Below are 27,850 nucleotides of genomic sequence, written 5' to 3' on the forward strand. Positions count from 1 at the left end.
AACAAGGCTAAAAATAAACTAGCCATTGGATTCAAATATACTGTGCACGCGGTGACGCGGAGTTTATGTCTTTTGCGGTGCCGATCAATGATGTCATTGATCGGATTGGCCGCCAGAATTATGACATTAAAGCTGATCTGCCGATCAGCATAAAATGCTAAATATTGGCCGATACCGATCAGCCGATAAAAATCGGTGTAGTCTAGTTATCATCATGAAAGAAAAAAAAAGGGGCATCAATGAAATCATTTCGCCATTGTCAAATTGTCAACGTTGACGAAAACAAGACTGATACAGCTTTAAGAAATGTCTAAAATTGGATCTTATTAGATTATCTTGCATGTTTGGCTTTCGTTTGGAGCAGCATGTCAGAATGAAAGGACTGCAGTTAGCTGTTAGCTAGGTCCCTGCGTAGAACGGCAGCAACTTGAACCCGTGTGCTCTCTAACGTTCTCCTTCAGACTGATGTCTGCCTCATCTGACCACCCCCCCCACTTAACTTGTACGGCAGTGTATCTGAAATTTGCTCGTAACTGAAATTTTGAAAACCTGTAAATAGGAGTACCCGTATGTCAAGGCAGCGCTGTAAACGGTCATCCACTCACCTTGAGGTCAATGTCTCTGATCCACTTCCTTACTCGGTGACAGGTCCAAACGATGGGGTCCCGGTCTTGCTGCTCACATTTTGCCCTTCGTGCCTGCAGGGCCTGCAAGAACACAACGCAAAGTGAGTTCAGGTCACCTTTCACTTGAGCCAAGTCCTGTGTCAGCGTGCTGTAGTCTGACCTCCTTACGGAAGCCCAGCACCTGCAGGAGCTGCACGGACAGCAACAGGCTGGTCTGGTGGGAGTGGTCGCTGACGTCCAGGTATCTCTCCAGATCTCGGCGGCCGAGAGAACTTAGCACCCGGCCGTCCACCAGGTGACCGTGGAAGGTTTGCGAGTACTGAGGCAGACCCACGTCGCTCAGCCACGAAGTCGACACCCAGTGATGGTCCATGTCGGACGCTTTGGATAAACTGGAAGAAGGAAGGAATAGAGACAAACGCTGTTTCCCAAACTTTATTGGCTCAAGTACATATTTTACACATGAAAAATCAAACACAAGTGTCCCAAAAAGTATATACAGTGGTGTCTTGAGATACGGGTTTAATTCGTTCTGTGACCGTGCTCTTAACTCAAAAGCATCTTCCCCAATTGAAATGAATGGAATTGGCATTATTCCGTTGCAGCCCACCCCAAAAGAGTTTTTGTTTTTTAATAATAATAATTCTCGTAGCTCACCCTTGGTCTCGTTCGGCTCTCCTGTAGTCCTCGATGGCTAGTCTTAGTTTCCTGCGATGAATTGGGTTGCCAATGCCGAGTCCCGTCTCTAAATCCTCATCAGTCAGGCCGAGAAGAACCTAAAATGCATAGAGCCATCATTTTTATATCTGAGGGAAAAGCACTAAAAGCACGCCACGCTCTGTAGTATCCGCCTACCTTGCCACTCTTGACGTTTTCCGAGCAGGCCCGCGTGTACATGGGCATTCCCATGACCACCTCCAGCCAGGCCTGGACAGCGCCCGCCCTCCACAGAGACATGCACGTGGTCCGGGTGAGCGCCGCCTGCTGGAGGCGGTCCAGCTGCTCCTCATTGTCGGACATGAGGCCTTCGCAGTCTGGGGTCGGAGTTCAGGGGTAGACGTGCAGGTTCAGGGTCAGAAGGATATAAACAACATAAAAATGACTCGCGAGGATTTTATTTAGCAGCGCAGCAGAGGGTTGTAGCATTAAAAAAATCAACTTCTCCTATGTGTCGATTTTACTGCCTCCATCACTGACCACTTTATTAGGTACATGGCACAAGAGCTGCATAAAAATGTATGCATTTCCAAAGACGATAATGCTCAATTTCAATTTGATTTACAGCAAATTTCTATTCTATAAAATGTTATTATTATTGTTAGTATTATTTTTTAAAATAACCCATTGAATTAAAATAATTTTAAAAAATACAAAAAAAAGTTAGGTACACATTTTAAAAATATAATTAAAATACAATAAATAGAAACATTGATTAGAATGTAATATAATTTTGTTTATTTTAATTAGGAAGGCATGCAGTGAATTTCTACTAAGAAAATCTAAAACAAAACACTAGAGGCAATTATATCTTTGTAAAGTAAATAATAATTAAATATATTTAATAAAGTTCTTTTTTTGAAAGGAGAGCAGCAACAATTTTAAAATAATTAATTTAAATTTAATATATCCTTAGTGGTATTTTACTTAATAGGGTATGCTGTGAATCAGAAATATAGAAAATAAAAGTCCCGAAGCATTATCGCTGTAAAGAAAAAAATAATGAATTAAAGAAATAAATAATAAATACAAAACTTTTGATAAATTAAAAGACAAAAACAAATTAGGATAAAATAATAATTCAATATAAATTAATTAATACAAATATTTACGTTTTTACTTTGAATTTGTTATTAGTGTACCCTAATTTAAATGAAACAATTAAAAACAAAAACAAAACAAATATGAAGTCAAAATACAGCTCTTGGACCAAGTGTACCTGAATGGAACAGAAACTATCTGTCCCTCTCTTCAACTGTGTTGAGTTGTTTTGAAATTGTATGACCACTAGATAGAATTACATTGTCGATGACTATAATATAAGTTGCTGTTTATATACAGTAGCATTGTAGTTTTGAACATGCATATCTACAGTATGAGATGCATATGGGTCCAAAAACATCTCATCTATGATAGAACTCATATAGATATAGGATTACAGTATATGACATTGTTTTAGTAAATGTTTAACACTTTACTAACTACCTACTATGATGACACTTTTAAGACCATTAGAGAGATGTGCAATATTAGTACATTACTTAGGGATTACTCATAAATGGCCATCGATACTATATACTAAACTATACTATACTGAATTGACACGCAGGATGAAGCGTTCACCTGATGGATCCTCACATCCACGGTCCAGTGTCGCTTCAAAAAAAAAAAAACAACCAAGTTGATACAGGATGTGTGATATGAATAATCCCCAGAAAGAAAAAGCCATAGTGGATGTAAAAAGTATACACGTTCCTGTTCAAAATCCCCCAAGAATATGTGAAAAAGTCTTTTGGCAGCATCATGCTTTGCAGCGTTTTTTTTTTCAGTTGGAACTAGTGCCTTAGTCAAGGTGGAGGGAATTATGATCATATATATATATATATATATATATATATCATTATACAAGTTATAGGTCACATTCATGGTGGAAAATGTTTTGAACTGGTTTAGGCTGGTGTCTTTTATCTCACAAAAACCTGGCATTTGAACAGGGGTGTGTAGACTTTTTATACCCATTGCATCTACTGTGATAAGTGGTTAAGAGTGAAAAGACATTAGAAACAACACTTACTCCATAGAACATGTGCTGTAGTTTTATTTTAGAAAATAACATTTCATGTCCCCCCCCCCCCCAAAAAAAAAAAAATATCTGCAGCAGATATTTCTTTTTAATTTTTAAATAAAATACTTCCATAGATTTCATCTTTTATTCCATGTTGCCTACATTACAAAGCATTAAACAGTATTAGGAAGAGTTTTACACAAACAGTATAACAAAGCAACACGGGCAGGACAAGAGACCTTGCATTTACAATGCAAGCAACTTGGTGAGAAAGGGAGGAAGCAACCTTTATGAATGAATGTTTATGGAAACGAATGAATGAATGAAAAAACAACTATAATGCAATGCAGATGTTTTTTCACACATTCATTCAACTCCTATTGGCATGTTAGACAGCTCCCAGGAAGAAATGAAGTAGCAAATGCTAACAGTTAGACTACACTAAATTACCGAACTTTCTCAAACAGTGGCATTGATTCGAGGTGTGACATTAAAAACATAAAAAATAAAAAAAATTAAAAACCTCAAATGCATTTATCGTCATTCCTTGAATTCCATACGACAAAATGTGTCCTCTACAAAAACTAGAACTATTTTTAGGAGGAAAAGATTTTTTATTTATACTAAAGCATTCTATTCATATTTAATAATATTACAGCATACATAAAAAAAATTTCTACAAAAAAATCATTATACAGTACTTTACCCGTTATTTAGACCACCTAGTAGAAAGGGACCATCCAGTATTATAGAGAGCTTTAATTCAGACTCTTTTTAAATTATAGGGCGTTCAACCGCTAAAACCTTTCCTCTTCAGGAATGCAAGTTAACAATTCATATTTGACATATTAAACAAGAAATAATGTCCTTTACAATTTTATTTTTCTGTTTTTTGAGCACGGTTAAAACAGCAAATAAGAAACTGGATAGAAAACAAGAATAAATATATTTTAGCATTTAAAATATCAATTGGATGTATTGACATAATAACAGACACAAATGATATTTGTCATTAGCGATGCATCATTTAACTTACATTGAGTGGTTGAGTGGCTTACATTGAGGTGTCTGATACATTTGTTAATCACTGTACAACATTTTTTATATAGCTAATCATATTTAATATATTTTTTTATCTCTCCCCCCCACACTAAACAAATAATACTTCATTAAAAGTCATCAAAATAAAACAAAAGTATGATTATTATTACAGAACATACACTAACACAATATTTGTATTAATTCCATTATTATAGTATATAGTATAATATAATCATGTACCAATATCATGAAATATCCATTTTTAAGGTTTACTTATTGAAAGTGAGGTGTGTAATTAAACTGAGGCCACTATTTGAGAAAATAAGGTAATTTTCCAGGATGAGAGACATTTTTGTTATGGTCAGTAATTTATTATTTCAGTTTTAAATTCCATCCCCGCGACCACCGTTCCGATATGACAAGGCATAACTGCATAATTAGCCGTTATGGGGCTGTTCCCCCGTCGCCCCACATGAACGTGAAATTTGTCTGTTAAAATGCTGTTGTAATGCGTGATTAAGTAAAAACAATAAACAAACAAACAGTAAAAACACAAAATCTTCCTATTTACACATGAACAGCAGTCCTTCAAGTCTCAAGTTGTAAAAAAAAAAAGAAAAGAAACATCAAGACAAGATAATACAACATGTCTACAAATACACATGATGATAACCCCGCGTATGTTTATATGCATGTAAACATATATACATATGCATACATGTACATCTATAAATATATATATGTCATTTACATACATACAATTTTAAGAGTATAATATACTGTACATTTGGTGGAATAGCAGTCGCTTTTAGGCTTTTATTTTTAAATTAGATGCCTCCCCCCCTTGACAAGCCCATCTCATACACGCGCACACACTCAGCATCACCAGTCGGCATCTTCCTCTATGTAATAGTCGGGTGTGGCTGTACCATCAAACAGGCCCGGGTCCAGAGACTTGCGCTGTTTCCCTCGGGCGAAGACGCGCGACAGCGAGCCCAGCGTCATCTTCTCCTTCTTCTTCTTACGCTTCTGCTCCTCCAGGTCCTCCATGGACTATATGGACACACACACACACACACACACACACAGCTACACGAGTTACTTCTATAGTACTGCAAACGAGCATTAGCTTAGTGTAAAAGGTAGCCAGTGCAAAGTGTCCAAAAGAACACACACAAAAAAAATAAAAGCCCTACCAAGCTACAGAAAATTATATTAAAAGAAAAAAAAAGTTAGCGGTACATTACTGTAGTTCAGCAAAGGGGCTAAGATTTTTTATTTTTTTTTAAACACATCATTGTGTCTATCGAGGGTGAGGTCTTTATTTTTCTTATTACATACCCGCTGACTAACTGAGGGGGATGTCACTACTCACTTTGCAGAAACATGAAAACGATGATTTAAAGTAAGATTATATTATTGTTAAAATACATTTGGTACAATAAAAGCCTCCCCTCAACAAACGCCTCCCCCCACAACTCTGGTACGCTCTATAGTTGAGTATATATTGTAAACATTTATATGTCCATAATATATACAGTATAGTACAGTAGTACAATACAGGGGGTGTTTATTTACCCAATACAGCATCGACTGGAAGGAGGCTTTTATTTGTCTTAGGTGGACGACGCACCTGCTGACTAATTGAGAGGCATGTCACTATTTGCAAAAATATGAAACAAATGATTAAAAATATGATACAATGACATTATTATTAAACTGCATTTGTACCAATAAATACTTTAAACAATGTTAAATGTGTAAGATGTTTGCACTAAGAATAAACAATTGTAATAGGGTTATGTTACAATTAAGGTCAAGTGAAAAGATGAGTTTAAACTGATAATGGGAAAAGGGAGGCATTTGTTTGAGGGAAGCATTTAATTTTCTGGACAATATGCCCGGTGGACTAATTGAGAGCCATGTGACTATTTTAGAAAATTCCAAACAAAATGATAAAAAATATAATATAATAAAGACCTCCCTGAAATAAAAGCCTTACCCCTAATAAACATCGACTACGCTCTGCAGTTGATGTATAAACTTCTTCAGCTGCTTGTTTTTTTTCTTCTTTTAAATTAAGTACAGTATGTATAGTTCCTAGCACATCTGCCACCCAGTTCTGAGGACCCGGGTTCAAACCCCGGCCTCGCCTGTGTGGAGTTTGCATGTTCTCCCCGTGCCTACGTGGGTTTTCTCCGGGTACTCCGGTTTCCTCCCACACCCCAAAAACATGCATAGTAAGTTGATTGAAGACTGTAAATTGCCCGTCGGTGTGAATGTGTGCGCTAATGGTTGTTTGTTTATATGTGCCCTGCGATTAGCTGGCGACCAGTTCAGGGTGTACCCCTCCTCTCGCCCGAAGATAGCTGGGATAGGCTCCAGCATGCCCGCGACCCTAGTGAGGAGAAGCGGTACAGAAAATGGATGTATAGTTCCACAAAAAGTGACCAGGGGTGTTCATTTACTCAATGCCCCGTCAATTGGGGGGGAGGCCTTTATTTCTACAATCGCAAACGCCTCACTGCTAAGGGTCTGGTACTCTCTGCAGTTGAGTATATACATATTTAGAGTATTTCCTGGCTCAGAAGTGGTTTGTGAGGGAATGATTGGAATGAAACAAGACCACCACCACCACTACCGAGAAGGCACGCAACCACCCACAGCACACACACGCACACACAAGTTGCAGGCAGCTCTTACATTGCAGAGGGAGTGCGTCCGGTGGCGGGGGGAGTTGATGTCGCTGGGCGTGGACGAGCGGTCCCCGTCGGCGGCCGAAGCGTCAGAGATGACGGACGGCTGGCGCGAGTGGCAGGGGCTGACCCTGACCACAGCTAGGGGTGGTTGGTTGCCACACACAGACCAAACACACACACACACACACACACACACACACGAACACACACACACAGGTTGTCCCAGAATTGAAATAATCCCACTGTTAGTTTGAGAAACCTCAAGGAAACCCGTTATTAGTAACACGAAGACACACTCCAAAGGCCATTTCATTAGGTACACATGCATCTTCGACAGTGGTGGGAAGTGACAATGTGGAAATACTGTTATGTTATTGTACTTACTTGAGTATTTATTTTTCAGGCAACTTTTTACCTTTACTCCCCTGCTGGAGGCGCAACAATTAATCGATTATGAAATTAATCAACAACTTTTCTGACAATTGATGAATAGTTTAGAGGCCCTGTTTGACTTCAAATTGTTCAAATCCTCCGATTCCAGCCTCTCAACATTAAATAGTCTCAATTTGATCAAAATAAAAGATTTGCAAACATCTGTTTTTACTTCGGAAAATAATAATCTAGATTTTTGCCCATTTATTTTTGATTTCAATGTTTTAATAAAGTCCTGCTTTTGAATGAAGGGATGGAAATAATTATTTTTTCCCCCATCAGATTAATCGATACATAGGAAAACTAAACGACAGATTAATCGATTATTAAAATAACACGGCTGCTTTACACTATATTGTTGGAACACCTGAATTTCCCCTCTGGGAGTCATTAACAAAGGGTTATCTTATCTTATTTCAGTCTGTAATTCTTTAAGCTTACTTTTGAAAGGAGTCGATTAAGTACTTCAGATTTTACCGGTCTCTTTTTTACATAAGTATCTGTACTTTTAATTAAGTACAGTGTGTGAATACTTTTCCCACCTCTGACCTTTAACATTAGGTGTACCTAATGACGTGTCTGGCGAGTGAGGGGGGACGCTACCTTGTCTGTCGGCGTTGTGTCCGTGGTAGAGGGTCTGCTGGCTCTGCCGGATAGCGGCGGTCAGCGGCAGATCGGCCTGCATCACCCACTCCTGACTGCCGTTCACCACGGGCTCGGCGCCGCCGGCGTTGTTGGTGGAGGCTAACGAGTGGCGCTTGGGGACGTCTTTAGTCAGTGTGGCCAGAGACTGCTTGGCCTGGTCAAAGGAGGAAGGAACACTCAGATGTGAATGATGGAGCATTCTTCAGCACCACTTCTGTGTTTTTGATAGCAAACTTCTGGGCGTGTAATAAGAACATCGGCATAAGACACGGAACAAAAATATTTATTTAAAAAAATATATATCAACCAGTGGTCCGATTCAAGAGCTGAGTCACTTAAAATCAAATAAAAATAATACAATTTAATAAAATAATTTTAAAAAATGAAATATAAAACAATTAAATACAATAAAATCATCCTGAACTAACCCTAAATTGTAAGAAATTAATGGATAAAAATTAAATAAAAATAAATCTAACATACAATGAGCGGCACGGTGGACAACTGGTTAGAGCGTCAGCTCCACAGTTCTGAGGACCGGGGATCAATCCCCGACCCCGCCTGTGTGGAGTTTGCATGTTCTCCCCGTGCCTGCGTGGGTTTTCTCCTCCCACATCCCAAAAACATGCAGGGTAGGTTAATTGAAGACTCTAAATTGCCCGTAGGCATGACTGTGAGTGCGAATGGTTGTTTGTTTCTCTGTGCCCTGCGATTGGCTGGCAACCAGTTCAGGTTCCCCGCCTCCTGCCCGATGATAGTTAGGATACCTAACTAACTAACGACCCTAGTGAGGAGAAGCGGCTCAGAAAATGGATGGATGGATGGATAACATACAATGATATAGAAAAACAAATAAACTATTAGATTCAAAACAAATTAAAATATAAAATACAAAAACAAAAATAAAGGGAAAAAATAAAAGGAAAACATATAACAATAATATGAATATGAAAATATCAAAGTAAAATCAATTAAAATAAAATAAAATAAAACCTATTGCCCAAGTCTTGAGTTTGGCTCCATGTTACCTGTCAGTCTGAGTGGGATAAGCGGTATAAAATAAAATCAAAAGTCCTGGACTGAACTGACGATGAACAAAATAATAACCACTAAAATAACATAGAATAATATAAAATGAAATATGAAAACTAAAGCTTAAAACATGAAATTTCAAATATAAGAAAAAAAATTATAATTGGAATTGTAAATCTTTCACTCAATTCTTGAGTTGGGCTCCACAGAATGGGATAAGCGGTAAAAGAAATACAAATAAAATAAAATCAATTAAGTCCAGAACTGACCTGACTGTCAACAGCATAAGTTGTAGAAAGTGGAAGGATGTAAAATCAAATAAATACAATAATATTAAAAAAAAGAATTCTGATGGAAAAATAATAGCACAAATTAAAAGAAAAAAATAATGTCATCAAGTCCAGGGTGTACACTGCCTTTGGGCCTAAATCAGCTGGGATATGCTCCAGCTCACTCGTAACCTTATATGGGATAACCAGTAGAAAAGGAATGTAAGAAAAAAATATTCATCAAATAGCCACATGATGGAGGAAAATACTAGGGACAGCTCAGCTATTATATTGATGAATTATTTGATTGAACTATAACCACATTAATAAACACATACCTCTCTGACGGTGTCTATCAAAATTGAACAATATTCTACAGACAAACATAAGCTGAGACAGAATCTTTGATGCAACTCCCGTATTGCGTCTCATTTGAATGCACAGCCAGAAACGAGAATAGCAGAATGCATGTAAAACGACCGTTTGCGGAGTTCACTCACCATGGTGAGCTCGGCCTCTAGCTCCTTGATCCTGTTCTCCTTCATGTCCAGCTGAGAGCGCAGGACGTTGGCCTGCTCCGTGGCCTCTTTGGTTTGTCGCCGCAGGTCCCACTTCTCCCTCTCCAGCACGTCCTTCTCCTTGGCCAGCAACCTCACTGCATCCTCGCTCTCCTGCAAGAACGAACGCAGCGGACGATGGCTTTAAAGCATCCGTGGCGCGCCACTAAAACGAGGCAGCTAAACTGGCGAGAATACAGGAACGTAATGTCACTTGAAGATCGCAGCAAAAATTCACCTTTTGAATAGAATATTGTAAAAACAGTCAAATGAAAATTGAAAAAAAAAAAAAATGCAGAACGTGTCTCTTTTCAGCAATAATTGAGCAAAGCGTTACCTTTCGGTGCTGGTCGTAGTTGCGTATGAATTCCCGGAGCTGGTCCTCTCGGCTCTCCAGCGTCGTGTACAGCTGTTGCATCTGACTCACCAAGTCGCCCTTTTCCCCTTTTAGACGTTTACGGTCGGCTTTCATGGCTGCAATGCAACATTCACCGAGTTATGATGCATTTTGTGATCGCCGTTGACTGTGAACTATATGCACAATAATAAACATATTTTTAAACGAATAGCTCGTGAGTGTCAATCAAATGGGATCGTATCATCATTTTTTTTTTTTTTTTAAACAGCTCTCAAATTGGATCTCATGAGGTAGAATGGAATCAGTCGAAACGGCATTGGTGGTGATTAAGGTTGCATTAAAAGACTTTCTCGAGCCAGAAATTTGATTCAAATGCAAGCTAATGGCAACATTCAGAGGAACTGGACAAAGTTATCTATGTATATATAATTCAGTTACATTAGTTTTCCAACCTTTATCCATCCATACGTCCCTCCATTTTCTATAGCGCTTGTCCCCATGAGGGTTGTCCGTGAGCTGAGCCTATCCCAGCTGACTTTGTGTAAAAGAAGCGGGGTACACTCTTGTCAGCCAATCCTTGCCACCCTTGTCAGTGTGCTTTTCAGCCAATCACACAGGAAATGAGCACTCATACTCACTTTCACACATATGATTTCAAAATATTAGAACATTTATGTAAACTAATGAAACAATTGCGGGCAGCATGGTTGTTGCCTAATGTTTATCACGCCTGCCTCACAATTTTAAGGTTCTAGGTTCGAATCTCAGGGCTTCCTCCATCCATGTTAGGTTCATTGAAGACTCTAAAATGGCCATATGTGTGAATGTAAGTGTAAACGGTTGTTTGTCTTTTTTTTTGCCCTGTGACTGACTGCCATGAGGACGTCCCGCCATCAGTCAGCTGGGATAGGCTCCAGCTACTTCAGCTGAGAGCCACAAGGGGGCACTGTAAACAAGCAGCTGCTGTGGTATGTTGTGAGAGATGAACATCTGACAAGATTCAGTAATTGAGCACTCGGACATGAAACCATTTCCCCTCGCACCTCTCTTACAAAGAAACAACCTTCACCGCACGTGTCTCGCGCCCAGCCGCTCGGCATTCCTACTGTCAGTGCTTGCGTCTCATTCATATCGCACACTCGGCATTCCAAACCTGTTTAGTGATTGTTACACAACACGTGACAGCACATCGTCGAGAGAAACATAAATACCGTTGCTTAACTAAATCGAAACGCTGTTGAAAGTGGGTAGCAGCTGCCGTGTTGTATAATGGCCCATCTTCGAAAACAATGCGGGATAATTGGTGCATCATTCCTGTTTGCATCAATACTACATTCCTATTTCAAAGCAAGGTACAATAAAGTCATTCAGACAAACGAAGAAGAGAGTGGCTCTTCTTCGTTTGTCTCTATACACATTGTCACTATTCTCAGTGACTCAATAAGTTGATTTTTCACAGAGGATGAAGAAAATACCTGTGAGTATTGTGATATTGTCTGTCTACATGTGTTGCCCCACCGTTTCTGTTTGAATATCATTAGCACGTCAATGGCGTTTTCCATTGGCTCATCGGTTGGTACGTGTCATACAATTACAGTAATGCAATCCCTCCTCTCGCCAGTTATACAGGATACCCACCAACATGCAGAATAGAAATCAACAGAACTAAAAACAAGTCAAATAAGTACAATCAGCTGCTCAGTCAGTACATGTCATAATGTGATCGCTCCTCTCGCCAGTTTCTCATGATAACCACCACCTTGCATAACAGAAATAGAAAGAGCAAGTAGAAAAAGGTGATCTGACCTTGCAAGGCCTCCTTGGCACGGTCCAGCTCCTGCTCCTTGTCGCCCAGCTGTACGTGGAGCTCAGCTGCGGAGAGCAGGCCCGGGGTGCCTCCTCCCTGCGACTCCTCCTGCAGGTCTTTGCCCAGCATGTCCTTCATTTGCCGCAGAAGGTGCACCTCCTCCTGAAGCTGGGCCACCTCCTCGTGCAACAACACTGTGGACAAACACAACATGGGAAAGGAGTGAATAAACATTTGGAACCTACTTTATATGCATAATCGCCACCTACGGGACTGGAGTGGTACAGAATCACCAAGCACGTCATTAGTCTTCAATAAAGATATTCCGACGGACATTATTTAAGATTGTTTGGCCTTGGCGGAGTCCCATTGTAGTTTTGGATTTTCCCATTTTATCACTGGTTGAAGACTGTGGGGTGTTTTAGTATATATGGAGCAAAATATTGTCATAGATCCTTTGTCTGTGGCCCTTTTCACATGATGTGGCATCATGAACTCTTCCTTGAGTTACATAGCAAGATGGATGTATGGATGATTGCTAGTTAGATGAATGGACCGATGGACATAGAAAGACACGGCTGGACGGATGGACGGCCGACCGACCGACCGACAGATAGATAGATAGATAGCTAGCTCGCTAGATAGATACCACAGGTTCATCCCAGAGTGCTGAATGCTTTCCTTAGTAATAAAACGCCCTCCCAGGCCTCAGGGAAAACTGTCAAGCAAACACGACCGGCAGGACACAGGACCTGGTGGGCACGTTTGACAAGACATGGAAAAAAGAAGAAGAAACTAGTCGGACGACTTTTAGTACTTTATATGTGACAATAAAGCATCCATTTATTCTTCCACAAAACTGGGCTGCTTCGGTCTATGAATTCCAAAGTTCTTCCACTACCACTTAAACCATTAAACTATAGGAATGACTGTGCTTTAAGGATATACAGCAGGCTCACTTCCAAATGCAGCTGCAGAGGCTCTAAAAGATGTAAAACATCTCAAATGTTTCGAGAATACTTGATGAAAAAAACAAAAAAAAGTGCAAGCAGGAAGTCAGTGTTTAAGTTAGAGGGGCCCGCTGTACGACCACAAGTGTCCACCGACGCGGGAGTCCCACGGAGCCCTGCAGGCTAAATCCACTTCCTGATCTGTTTATCTACAGGATGGCCTTTATTTGCAGAGGGGAGCCCAGCTGCTTCTTTGAATGTGTGCAGTGTGCAGCTTTACCTTTGAAAAAAGGTCGTTTAAAGTTGAGAGCATAACAGAAAATTAAACCAAATTCAAATATAATTAAATATACATTAAATATGATGGAATAAAGTAAAATAAAGATGAATGACTGGCGCTAGAAATACATAGCTGTAGAGAAGTAGTTCCATTCAGTCAGTGGGTGAATGCATAACTAATAATGACATATAATTAACTAAAATATTATAAATGAAATAAGAAACTAAAAACTACAATTTGAAATACATGGCCATAGACCACCGAAATGTATTCCAGTGTAGAGTGAAGAAATCCACAAAAAAAAACATATTTTGCCAGCTATCTTCTGATTAATCATTCCTTTAAATGGGTGAAAATAATAATAAAAAAACCCGAAAAAAACATCCATCCATCCATCCATCCATTTTCTGAGCCGCTTCTCCTCACGAGGGTCGCGGGCGTGCTGGAGCCTATCCCAGCTGTCATCGGGCAGGAGGCGGGGTACACCCTGAACTGGTTGCCAGCCAATCGCAGGGCACATACAAACAAACAACCATTCGCACTCACAGTCACACCTACGGGCAATTTAGAGTCTCCAATTCATGCATGTTTTTGGGATGTGGGAGGAAACCGGAGTGCCCGGAGAAAACCCACGCAGGCACGGGGAGAACATGCAAACTCCACACAGGCGGGGACGGGGATTGAACCCCGCACCTCAGAACTGTGAGGCTGACGATCTAACCAGTCGCTCTAACCGTGCCGCCCCCCAAAAAAACCTATACAAAAAAATAGATGACAATTAAAAAAACAAAAAACAAAAAAACTATCACACTGGGCATCTTGTGAATAATCTTATCTGTTCCCAAAGTAACGAGAAAAAAAAAGTCAATATAACATGTAGTTCTGCCTTGAGATACGAGTGACCAAACTAACATGTTTTTCGAGATATAAGCAGTCAGTCGGCCGATTGTTGACTTCAACTTGTGAGCAATAATTTGAGATACGACCGCTCTATGTTGGCAATGAACTGAACTCGACTCGACTCGCAACAAGCAGCAGTTTGTATATCATACTTCAAGAAAGAGGCTTCAAGCTGTTCATTATCACTCCCAATTGAGTTTCGTGTGTATCAGTAAGTTTACTGTCAATCTAAACATAAAACAAAGACAATTACACATAGTCTATTTAACCAAATCACATAACCTTTCCTTAAAGTCAGCTAGCTTGATGCTAACACATAATGGGAAACGCCATAGAAGGGCTAACGAGCATCGGTGTCGCTGCGTTATAACCCTTTGAACAACAGATAGTTGAACACATATGGCGGAGCAACACATGTAGACAGACAATAGAACAATACTGACAGGCATATTTTCTTGATCCTCTGGGAAGAATGACTCATATTGCTACAACTTACTGAGTTGTGACCACAGTCTCCATGTATATCTATCTGTCTGCATTATACTTTTTTTTGTGAGCGAGAGAGAGAGAGAGAGAGAGAGAAAGAAAGAAAGAGAGAGAGAGAGAGCGACTGGAACGGATTAATGGCATTTCCATTCATTTCAAATGGTAAAGATGTTTTGAGACATGAATGTTTTGATTCACGAGTGCGCTAATGGAATGAAATAAACTCGTATTTCAAGGCACCATTGTATGTCAAAATTAAAGAAGGAAACAAATAAAACTGCAGCATTAGAAGCAGAATTTGCAATTGAGCTCATTGGATAGTGCATGACAAACATTTTTTCAAATTGGAGGGAGTGAGATTTTAATCCTCCCCAGTGCGAACAAAGCCACAGCATTCACTGCGGCCTCGGATTGAAAAAAGCAATTCAGATGGACCAAAGCCATTTAAAAACACTGTTATCAAGCGAGCTTACACGCCTCTCATCCTCTACCAGGCTGTTTTGGTCCTCATACCGCAGAACACAAGTCCGCTCTTCCTCCCTTTGCTCGTTAGCCCGCCCGTTCAATTAACCTCTCAGCCTGGCTTCTTATTAAAGTGTCCATCAAAACGCCACTGGGCAGAAGTGGCTCGTCACTGCCTTGCCCTGTTATAAGACCACACAAACACACACATAGACACACACACTCAGAGGAGAGGGAGCAAAGTGGCAAAGTGACTGGCTTCAAGAGAAGGCAGGGGCACCATTTTTATTCCCACGAAGACAAACTGTCAAAAATCTTAGATTGTCGTCTAGTCAAAGATTCTTTAATTTCAATGGTAAATTATGCAATTTAAAATAAAGAAAACATCAATATTAACTTACTTTTGGTTGCTTTTATTGCGTGACGTGACTGCAATTGGCATACCAGGAGCATATCGTCATATATGAATAATTTGATCAATAAAAAGCCACATGGAAGGCATTGTAAATAGATTTGTGGACACATTTGTTTCATGTCATTCTAAAGCTGGAGGTGTATTTGACAGCCTCATGTAGATTTTATTGGACAACGGAGGCGGCTTTGACTCACAGTGAGCATTGCGCTGCAGGGCCATGTAGGAAAGGAGGGCCGCCCAGGCTGGTTTAACGCCTTCAGCCTGCCTGAATCAAACGGGCGAGCATTCAAAGCGAGGACAGCGATAATGGCTGTCATTCCTTTGCAAAAAAAAAAGAAAAAAAGAACTTGACAGCGTTTCATCCTGTGCGAGCTCCGACTGAGCCGTCTTTACAAGTGCGCTAGGCAGCGGGGAAAACAGAAATATCTCATTGCGGAGAATTAGGAGTCAAAGCAGTTATAATCGCTGGGATTAGTGTTCTTTTGTCAGTCGCAACGATGATCTGGAAAGACAACCTGAGGGAGGTTTTTTTGGTGCTAATTCCCATGAATTACAACGCGGTTAAAAATAACTAAACATAATTTGCCGACATATAGACGACAACGTCCACTGCAGAGTCGAATCCAAACTGCACCAAGCAATAAACTGAATGTTCCGCTTGGGTGCAAAACGCTGAAAAGGACCAATGAAGCAATTAGCTGATAAGAGTGGGCGCTTCATCAAACAAACGGGAAAAAGTCTTGAAATTGCATTGATAAGAGGAATCATCACATGGATGGCATACAGCAACGGACTCCTCTTTTTCCTGCTCTGAGGAAGTGTTACATAAAGTTGGTTACACGGATACCGATAATTGGGATGAATTTGAACCGCCTCACCCCTTCCTATCAAAGTCAGCAAAGGCACGATTGTCCGATGCCTCTGAAAGATTATCCTGAGCGATTATCCTGTGGTGTGGGGACTGTTCCTCCTTGATCGGAAAACGGTCAGAGCTGACTATCATAAATGTTCAAATCGGGTTACACTCACACTGATAATCTGGATGAATTTGAGCATTCCCCCTTCTGATCAAGTCAACAAAGGCCAAATGATCAGATGTCTAGAAAAGGTTATCCTGACTGAATATCCTGTGGTGTGGGGTGTTTTAAGAATAATTTTTCCTCCCAGATCTGGACAGTTGTAAATGTTAAAAGCTGACAAAGGTCCGATTGTTGGTTGTCTCTATTAAAGTTATCCTGAGCAATTATTCTGTGGTGTGGGCGTGTGTTAAGAATGATTTTTGCTCTCCAAGCTGCTCGGAAAATGGTCAAGGCTAACTATCCAAAATCTTTAAATCGGGTACACACAAACGGATAATCGGGTGGAATTTGAGCATTTTTACCCCCTTCAATGTCCGCAAAGGTCAGATAGTCTGACGTCTCTAAAAAGCTTATTTTGTGGTTTAGGGTCTGTTAAGAGTGATTTTTCCTCCTCGATCTTCTTGGAAGATGTTCTGTCTGACAATCGTAAACGTTTAAAGTGGTGCACTCACATACTGATAAATGGGGTGAATCCTTTTTTGCACCCCTTCTGAGCAAAGTCAGCAAAGGCCCAATTATCGGTTGTGTCTGAAAGCTCATCCGGAGTGATTATCCCATGGAGGAAGGAGTGTTAAGAGTGATTTTGTTCTCCTCAATCTGCCTGGACAACGGTCGGGGTCAACAATCCTAAATGTTAAACCTGTTCAGTATTTACGATGACAAATCCTTATGCACGTGGCCAACACAGAGTTGGGCCGAGCCACAGACTCTTTGCATTTCTGCACTCTATTACGAGAGGAGCAGGGGTCTGCTGCGCTTTAGCCTCCATCTAATTAAAGCGTAAAGATCAGACTCTGGGCTCTTGATTGAACACATCGTTCAGGTAACAGATGAACCTTGGATGACTGCAGCCTGCGTGCACTGGAATAACTCGGACGAGCTCGGTTGTCACGGCCCATCGAGAACGCTCGAACATATTCAAAATTGTGACGAACAATCTCAACAGATAAATGCATCCATCCATCCTTCATCTATTGGGCTTGTCCTCATTAAGAGTCTGTAGCTGACTATGGCTGAGAGGGCGCCAGTCAATCACAGGGCACATACAGACAAACACGCATTCGTAATCACATTCACACCTATGGACAATTTAGATTGTTTGACGACTCCAAGATGCATGTTTTCAGAATGTGCGAGGAAGCCAGAGTGTTCAGCGAAAACCCACGTAAGCACGGCTAGAACATGCAAACTCTACAGAGCAGAGCAGACATTCAAACTCCAAACTTGACGTGGCAGACGTGCTAAACACTAGGGAACCGTGCTGCAGAAGTTAATTACTGTAATGTCTTTTGATGCTCACTGAACTGAAGACTTGCAAAGCGCTGACATCACACATGAAGCTGGCCTGCAAAAGGAAGTTTTGTGTGACTGATGCAGATTTTGACCACCAAAATTTTTAGATAAATTTGTAATTCTACAACTTCGGGCGATCCCTGGAGCCGATCCCAGCTATCATCGGGCAGGAGGCGGGGTACACCCTGAACTGGTTGCCAGCCAATCGCAGGGCACATAGAAACAAACAACCGTTTGCACTCACATTCACACCTACGGGCAATTTAGAGTCTCCAATTCATGCATGTTTTTGGGAAGTGGGAGGAAACACAGGCACGGGGGGAGAACATGCAAACTCCACACAGGCGGGGCCAGGGATTGAACCCGGGTCCTCAGAACTGTGAGGCTGACGCTCTAACCAGTCGGCCACAGTGCCGCGCGAGATAAGTCATCTCCAAAATTGTCAATCCAAAGTCTGAGTATTGACTTTCAGTAGACATTCAGAGCTTATGTACAGTGTACAGTGTCAGTGTCTATGGGGGACCGCTAATGAATTGCCAGTGGGTTTGCGTTACAAGCGAGCCGAGCACCAGGATGCCAAGCGCGGATAGCTGTAATTGATTCGCACGTTTATCACGTGCACGCTGGGCACGTGTCCAAGGACATCACCGCCGGGGCTGACGACAACGCACGGACAACACTGTTCAGACATACCTCATGCCGCTGTCACGACAAGACGAGCGGTCGGTCGCACTGTCACAGTGAAGCATATCGGCGGGTGACGAGGCGACTTTCAATGGAAAACAATTTGTTGAATTTATGTGGATGAACATTGCATTGGACAACTGCGTTATAAATTTAGGACGCCTCTGATAACATGTTTTGCTTTCTCACTCCGCCCACCCACTGACATTGGTCAAGCTCCTTTCACGAAACTCAAGGACACGAAATAATAAAATAATAGTGGTTAAAATCACAAATGAGAAAGAAAAAAATACAATCAATTATGCATCCAGTATACATTCACATTCTGTACAAACATACAATACCTACATACATACATACATACATACATCCATCCATCCATTTTCTGAACCGCTTCTCCTCACTAGGGTCGCGGGCGTGCTGGAGCCTATCCCAGCTGTCATCGGGCAGGAGGCGGGGTACACCCTGAACTGGTTGCCAGCCAATCGCAGGGCACATAGAAACAAACAACCATTCGCACTCACAGTCATGCCTACGGGCAATTTAGAGTCTCCAATTAATGCATGTTTTTGGGATGTGGGAGGAAACCGGAGTGCCCGGAGAAAACCCACGCAGGCACGGGGAGAACATGCAAACTCCACACAGGCGGGGACGGGGATTGAACCCCGCACCTCAGAACTGTGAGGCTGACGCTCTAACCAGTCAGCCACCGTGCCGCCTACATACATACATGCATACATAAAACTTAAACTGACTATTTCTTATGGGGAAAAGAGAACTTGGACTTTTTTACAGCCAGAATGTGGTTACATGTTGAGGACATATGGGTGAATTTCGATTTCGCTAAATCTGAAGCTGTTGCTCAAAAACACGCTGCAAAGTTTGGCAGTGGAGTTAGTCGTGCTTCTCTGAGCTGATTGGTTAATCGTTAGTCTAAGCCTCGGTGCTCATCGCATTGATCGGGCTTCATCGGGAAAGACGTTTTCCTGTCACGATGTCAGCCGACTCCGTGGAGATGATGCACTGATTCCAGGCTCGTCTACAAAATGCTCCACAGTGAGGCTTGAGTAGATGATACAACACTAGTGTTAAAAAAAACTGGGAAGGCGCTCAGTTAAGCACAGACCTCCACCATGGCCCAAAAATCCCAATACCTTGCATGGCAAAAGGATAGGCTACAGGTGTTGTATGATATTTTAAAGGAATGCTGTTGAAATTATCAAAAAGTTGTTAAAACTCAAATAACTAAATATTTTTCTGGTATTATTTTAATGTCACAAACCCCGCGTCCTTTTTAACAGCATCTTCAATGTTCCCCAAGCCACTTCCATTGAAGCTTCCACTCCAAATTGTCAGGCATTTCTCCAATTTTGTGTGTGACTACCATTAGAGCAAGTCATTTACCCCCTTCCTAGGACCCGTCAATCACAGTCACTTGTTCTGCTGTTTTTGATCAGTTTGAGCCAGTCACACTTTTTGCTCTGAAATAATTGTTTTCTCAAATTAAACTCAGGTTTCCTTTGGATGTTGTCCATCCTCACTTTTTTTTTTTTAAAGAAATCAGGTACACTATTGGACTTAGTGTTCAATTTATTACAAGTAGCAGCCTTGCTACAGGTGATGTACCAAAACGTTTTAAACAGGCTATGAGGCAACCCTTAATTAAAAAAAATAAAAAATAACATCCATGCTACAGTTTTTAACAATTTTAGACCCATTTCTAAAATCCTTTTTATTTCATAAATACTGGAGAAAGTTGTACTCGGACAACTGGAGTCTTTTTTTTTTTAATACACACATGGAATCCACAAGGTTTTCGAATCTGGTTTTAAGCCACTCCTCTGAAGCAAATCAGCACTTGTAACAGTTTTTAATGATTTGATTTTAGCTACTGACACTGGGGAGTATGCCATTCTTATTAATACTGCTGCCTTTGACACAGTGGACCACGATATCCTCATTTCTCTCCTGGAGCATTGTGTGGGCATTAGTAGCACTGCTCTTCGGTGGTTTCGGTCTTATTTGTCCAATAGTAGTTTTTCTGTTAGTCTTGGTAAGCATCAGTCGTGCGCTGTACCTCTTGAAAACGGAGTCCCCCAAGGTTCCATTCTTCGGCCTATCCTCTTCTTCCTGTACCTGCGCTCCTTAGGTCCTATCATTAAAAAATATGGCATTTTGTTCCACTTTTATTCAGACAATACTCAAATTTACCTGCCCCTTAAACTAAATGTTTCCAATTGCGTAACACTCTTCCTGGATTGCTTGAAGCACATTAAAGCTTGGATGGCTCTTTTAATTTTCAACGCAAGTAAAACCAAAGTCATAGTGCTTGGACCGAGCGGTACCTAATGCCCTTTCCTGACTTGGGTTCCCTCGCTCCCAATCTCAAACATACTGTAACTAACTAACTAACTAACTAACTAACTAGGTAACAGACTAACTAACAGGATAACTAAGACTAACTAACGTGTACCACTTCACCAAGTAAGCAAGTAAATAAGTAACTAACAACAAACAAAGCAATAAACTAGCTAAAAAAACCTAACTTGTACCATTATATCAAGTAACTGATTCACTGACTGACTGACCGTGATTAACAAATGAACTAACTAATATGCCTCCAATCCAACTAACTAACCAACCAACCATCCTGTCAGCCATTTTTTTAAGCCTGTAATCCAACTAACTAACTTGCTTTTTCGATAAACAAAAAGTATCGATACAAAATGCTAAATCTGCAATGTACAATTGTTGAAGTGAAGTCCCATTCTAATACTGGTAAGCAGCAAAGGATTATTATTCATACAGAGAATTAATATGCCTATGACAGAGATAAACTCTGAGGAGACTGATAAAAGCCACAGATACAATACATGGCTTTAAATATTAACTAAAGAGTTGTCAAAACAGCACAATGGGCACAGTGATCAGCACGCTCCGAAAGCCAGTGAGGGACATCATCAAGGTTATTTGTACGTGCTTTGAATGAAAGGATTTTAACATGGCGGTTTACCGGTTAATGAGGATTCAGTACTATGCATAACACAAGTCCTTGAATCTTATCACAGAGACTAAATAAAATATTAATATGAACAAAAAGTCCAAATGAAACAATGGTGTGGTGCTATCTGTGGGTTCTCCATTGACGTCACTTTCACAAGCACACTGTGAGTGTGATGATACCATCTGCTTTTTTTCTTTTGCTTATCTTCTCTTATTGTTCAATCTGTCCTATTGATATTCATCTGGAATTTGAGGCTGTGACTGGAGATCAACCACAGCAAAGCCACAAAAACACACAACTGGGATATAAACTTTTAGCCCACAAATTAAATCATATCAAATAATTAAATAGAAAATATTAAAATAGAATGATAATCATTCATTACATCCACAATCATTCACACCGTGGCCAAGTTTGTAGTGAGTGTAATAAGTTATGTCAGAGATATAAAACTAACTACCAACCAATCAGTATGCAATACAACAAACTAACCAACCAACAATGCCCATCAAACAAACTAACCAACCAACCAGCCTGCCAAACAACCAACCGAACAACTAGTATGCCTTTAATCTATCTAACTAACTAACTAACTAACTCACAACTACAGCTACTACAATACAATAGCAATGATGATGATAATAATCCATGCATCCATTCTCAACACCGCTTATCCTGGTTAGGGTCACGGGGCACTGGAGCCTATCCCAGCTGACTTTGGGGCGAAAGGCCGACTACACCCTGAACTGGTCGCCAGTCAGTCACATGGCACATATAGACACAGACAACCATTCGCACTCACATTCACACCATCAATGAGTGGGAACTGAACCCACGCTGCCCGCACCAAACTCAGGCGAGTGTACCACTACACCATCAGTGACCATAATAATAATGATAATGATAATAATAACCCACAATCATTCAATCTACAGTACAAACATACAAATGAGATAACACACAGTATTATTATTATTATTATGGCATCGGTTTGTGCAGGTGTACCTAATGAATTGTCCGGTGTGGCATGTATGGAGAGGTTAATTTTCCTCAATAATCCACAATTCCAACACACACACACACATATATATATATATATATATATATATATATAGATAGATATCTCCAACCATTTTCCGTACCGCTTAGCCTCACTAGGGTCGCGGGTGTGCTGGAGCCTATCCCAGCTATCTTCGGGCAAGAGGCAGGGTATACCCTGAACTGGTCGCCAGCCAATCGCATGCAAACAAACAACCATTCGCACTCACATTCACACCAACAGGCAATATGTGTATATATAAATAAATATATATATATATATATAAAATCGCCTACAGTGTATTAAATCCAAGCACGTGCTCCAACACAAACTATGCGAGCGTGCTTATGCCTGCTCCTGTCCACATATCCACATACCACCACACTCGTGCACGCTATGCTTACATTCTATTGTGCCAGATTAACAGATAAACACGTCATCCAGAGGCACATGCCCTATCTTGGGGTATAACGACAACGAGGAGGTGGAGGAGATCTCAACTGCACAAAACCCATCTGTAATACTCACATTAGAAGCCTCAGGATGACATCAAGAATGCATGTAAATATAACGCCGTAAGATATGTGCTAAAATATACAATGTAATATATGGCATATGCCTCATACTATTTAGTTGTACAATTGGGAATGATTTTTCTGGGGGCTGGACGGGATTAATGACATTTTCATTCATTTCGATGGGGAAAGAGGACTTTAGATACAAGTGTTGGGAGGTATGAGGGTGGATATTATAAATGTAAAAAAATATATAAAATATAAAAAAAGTCATACACCTGAATAAAATAAAATGTAGTGAACATGAATTTACATAAATATAAAAATAAATGGATGTATGTATATTTTATAAATATATATTTTTAATATACTGTATGTAAATGACAAAATGTAGTGAAATAATTTCTATAATTATAAAATAATAAATCATGTTTTATACAAATAAAATGCACATTATATTCTATACAATATTTTACAATGCTAAATCATGATAATGAAATATCAACAATAAAACAATTGAACATTATAACGCACTGCAATTGTGTTTTTTCCCCCCCAATTAGCTCCCGATTTATGGTTAATGGGAAAAAAAATGTGTTTGTTTGTTTTTTTTTTACCCATTTTTTATTTTCTCATTGAAACAAATCCTTTGGAGATACATGTTTTACTTTAGACGGAGATGATCAGATAAGCAAAAGCTACTGCTATGATCGTGTTATCGTAAGGTTACACTCATTTCAATGAGTGTGACATCATCCATCCGTGATATCTTGCTCTAAAATTGCAACGCAGTAGTTTCACCTAAAATGTAATAACAGACTCACAGGCTCACAATGACATTGTGAACTTGAACCCGCTCCAGTCTCGGCTCACACACACACGCACACACACATGCACAGCAACACCAAAAAGCCTGGACCTGTGTCACTGTGTACCACTCACCAGCCTTCCCCTCCTCCCTGTCAGACCTCATGGCCTCGGCCCTGGCTCGGGTCGGCTCCACTGTCAGGCCCGTCTGTGCGAGCTCTCATAGCAAGTGGAAGCAAGCACAAAACACAGACGCGCACACACGGATCGACACGTTCAACACACACAACATACACCACCCGTGTGAGAGCCCTTCACCGCCGAGGTCCCGCCCCAGAACAGACCAGGTAACCAGGAAGTGGTCCCCTGAGAGCGTCTTTCTCGTTCTGCGCCTGTTCGGAGGGACACACCCAGCAAGTGGCACTACCCCCCTCCTGGGGGAGCACAAGGAGAAGGAGGAGGAGGAAAGGGAGGGGAAACTGCACCTGAGGTCCAAGGTGACAACAAGCCAGGTGAGTCAGAGGCACGCTGATGCCACCTGATGGCTGAGAGCTACAACACCACAGTACAGAACAATAGAACCATTCATACTGCTTAGAAAAGAATGGGGGCACAAGCCAGTGCAAACTGTAGGCCAGTTCCAAGCCCGGATAAATGCAGAGGATTGCGTCAGGAAGGGCATCTGGCTTAAAACTTTGCCAAACAAATACGAGCGTTCATCCAAAGAATTCAATACCGGATCGGTCGTGGCCCGCGTTAATAACGTCCGCCACCGGCGCCGTCAACCTGCAGGGCGCCGGTGGAAATTCAGCTACTGTGGGTCGAAGTCGAAGAAGAGGTGGGAAATCTCGGGAGTTGGTTGACATGATGATTAGGGGAAACGTTGATATATTGTGTGCCCAGGAGACCAGGAGGAAAGGCAGTAAGGCTAGAAGTTTAGGGGCAGGGTCTAAATTATTTTACCATGGTGTAGATGGGAAGAGAAATGGAGTCGGGTTATTTTAAAAGAAGAGTTGACTAAGAATGTCTTGGGGGTGAAAAGAGTATCAGATCGAGTGATGAGGCTGAAACTTGAAATTGACGGTGTTATGTATAATGTTCTTAGTGGCTATGCCCCACAGGTATGATGTGACCTAGAGGTGAAAGAGAAAGAGCTAGACGAAGTAGTTCTGAGCATCCCAGACAGAGAGAGAGTTGTGATTGGTGCATATTGTAATGGAATGTTGGTGAAGGAAATAGGGGAGATGAAGAAGTGATGGGTAAGTACAGCATCCAGGAAAGGAACTTGGAGGGACAGATGGTGGTAGACTTTGCAAAAAGGATACAAATAGCTGTAGTGAACACTTCTGTCCAGAAGAGGCAGGAACATAGGGTGACCTACAAGAGCGGAGGTAGAAGCATGCAGGTGGATTACATTTTGTGCAGACGATGTAATCTGAAGGTTACCGACTGTAAGGTAGTGGTAGGGGAGACTGTGGCTCGACAGCATAGGATGGTGGTGTGTAAGATGACTCTGGTGGTGGGGAGGAAGACTAGGAAGACAAAGGCAGAGCAGAGAACCATGTGGTGGAAGCTGTGAGTAGAAATAGTGAGTATATTGGTAGAAGGATGATGAGGATGGAGCTGCCAGGCAAGAGAGCTAGAGGAAGACCAAAGAGAAGGCTGATGGACGTCGTGAGGGAAGACATGAGGGCAGTTGGTGTTCAAGAGGAGGATGGAGGAGACAGCATGACGCGCTGTGGCGACCCCTAACGGGACAAGCCGAAAGGAAAAGAAGAAGACACTGCTTAGAAAAGACATGTGTGCTGCATATCTGTAAAAAATGGTTCAGACATGGAAAGGGAAATATGACAAAGCACTTTTCCAGCTTCGGAGGTAATATCACAGCCGTAACAGAGGCGGGATGGTGCCTGAAGCCCTTTTTACACTGTCTGTAAAAGCAAGCCTTTTCCCACATTTTTCCGTGTCGCTGTTTTGTATAAAAGGCAGAAAAGGGAGACGAAGTGCAACTGGCAGTTTTTCAGCTTGTATCAGAGCAGTAACAGAGGCAGGGATTTCTTAGGTCACAACGGCCATCTTCTGCTCTTATGATTTAGGGGTTGAACGACTAGATGTTTTCATAGTCGATGCTAAGGCGACCATCGTCGAGTCCCCTTCGATTAGTCGATGATGTCAATGATAGTGTCTTCCTCCGACCAGAAGCTCGCTCGCCCACTCACCCCGTCGTCCTCGGTTGCACAGGCCCCAACCCCTGACTCGTTCATCCAATCACATTCAGAGACACTCATCAATCACATACTCATCTGTTCACATCCGGACACCTTCACTACTTCACAGACGGTAGGAAATTGGCAAACTCTAACACCACTTCAAGTAACACAACTGCAAGGTCACTACAGTACTGTGAATGCTGAGACAGTTGATGAACTTTTGGATAATTTTATCTGGAAAATCTCAAATGTCATGAATGCTGTCGCTCCTATTAAAAGTAAGACAATCTTGAGGCGACCTAGAACATCCTGGAGGAGCACAATGATGGTAAAGAGCTCTAAATCAAAGTGTAGGAAAGCGGAACGTAAGTGGAGAAAAACTAAAGTTTGTCAGGGCTAGACAGCAACACTTTTCTGAAATTATCAGTAAGAACGTCAACAATACTCACACTCTGTTTGCTGTGGATGACAAGCCCCCCCTGCCCCCCCACACACACACCCAGAATCAGATCCCTCCAGAACTCCACCAGGTTTAATATCAGCACAAATCAGCAAAATGATAAATACTACATCTGAAGCCACCCAGGAAAAACTCTTAATACCATGTCAGAATTTGAATACTGACTCGGGAAAGGTGTCAATTCTGGTTCTGTTGGACCTCAGTGCGGCTTTTGATATGGTAGATCATAATATACTGCTGAACAGGTTGGAAACGTGGGTAGGACTAAATGGAACAGCCCTTAAATGGTTCAGGTCCTACCTGGAGGAAAGGAGTTATTTTGTAACCATTGGAAGTGTTCAATCTCATCGAATGGCAATGACCTATGGGGTCCCTGAAGGGTCAGTTCTTGGACGTGTCCTGTTCAGCCTGTATATGCTACCCTTGGGTCAAATTCTTCAGAACTTTAATTTTGACTATCATAGCTATGCAGATGACACAGTTATATCTAGCAGTGTCTACAGTTCAATTGAGGTGTTGTGTCACTGTCTAAAACAGATAAATAGCTGGATGAGCCAACATTTTCTTCAATTAAACCACAACAAAACTGAGATAATTTTGGGGGGAAATAAAGAAAAGAGGATTGCTGTTAGTAAACACCTGGAGTTGCTCTCTTTAAAAACCAAAGACCAAGTCCGAAACCTTGGTGTACTGATAGATTACGACCTGACTTTCAACAGTCATGTCATATGACTAAAACTGCCTTCGACCATCTGAAGAACATATCCAGAGTGAAGGCTTGCATGTGCCAAGCAGACCAGGAGAAGCTCTTTAGCTTTACAGCTTTCGCTATTATGCTGCACACAAATGGAATAAGTTGCCAACAGAAGTGACATCAGCCCCAAGTGTGAATGTTTTTAAGTTCAGGTTAAAAACGCTTATTTTTTTTTGCTTTTCAGAGCATTTCTACTTTTAAATTATATTTCTTGCACTGTACGCTGTTTTAATTGTATATTTATTTTATTTTAGTTTTTCCTCT

The 27,850-nt window shown here is 41.1% G+C and overlaps 1 protein-coding gene across 8 annotated transcripts in view; it reads right to left on the reverse strand.

Annotated features, from left to right (window-relative positions):
* kaznb (kazrin, periplakin interacting protein b) overlaps window positions 1-27,850 on the reverse strand; it is a 112,102-nt gene that overhangs the window by 2,754 nt on the left and 81,498 nt on the right. For 6 of the 8 annotated variants that reach the window (XM_061783653.1, XM_061783652.1, XM_061783651.1 and 3 more), the window contains 6 exons: window positions 12,248-12,442; window positions 10,421-10,557; window positions 10,027-10,197; window positions 8,184-8,379; window positions 7,153-7,286; window positions 3,540-5,502 (listed from right to left, as the gene is read on the reverse strand). In XM_061783653.1, the coding sequence (XP_061639637.1) occupies window positions 5,332-5,502; window positions 7,153-7,286; window positions 8,184-8,379; window positions 10,027-10,197; window positions 10,421-10,557; window positions 12,248-12,442 (1,004 nt within the window). In that variant the 3' untranslated portion in view covers window positions 3,540-5,331. Of the gene's footprint in view, window positions 1-605; window positions 708-786; window positions 1,019-1,283; window positions 1,403-1,481; window positions 1,661-3,539; window positions 5,503-7,152; window positions 7,287-8,183; window positions 8,380-10,026; window positions 10,198-10,420; window positions 10,558-12,247; window positions 12,443-24,297; window positions 24,573-27,850 lie in introns of those variants that run through there. The other 2 variants (XM_061783658.1, XM_061783657.1) reach the window with 2 other exon arrangements.

This window comes from Phyllopteryx taeniolatus, chromosome 9 (assembly GCF_024500385.1).
Source record: "Phyllopteryx taeniolatus isolate TA_2022b chromosome 9, UOR_Ptae_1.2, whole genome shotgun sequence".
Taxonomy (NCBI): Eukaryota; Metazoa; Chordata; class Actinopteri; order Syngnathiformes; family Syngnathidae; genus Phyllopteryx; species Phyllopteryx taeniolatus.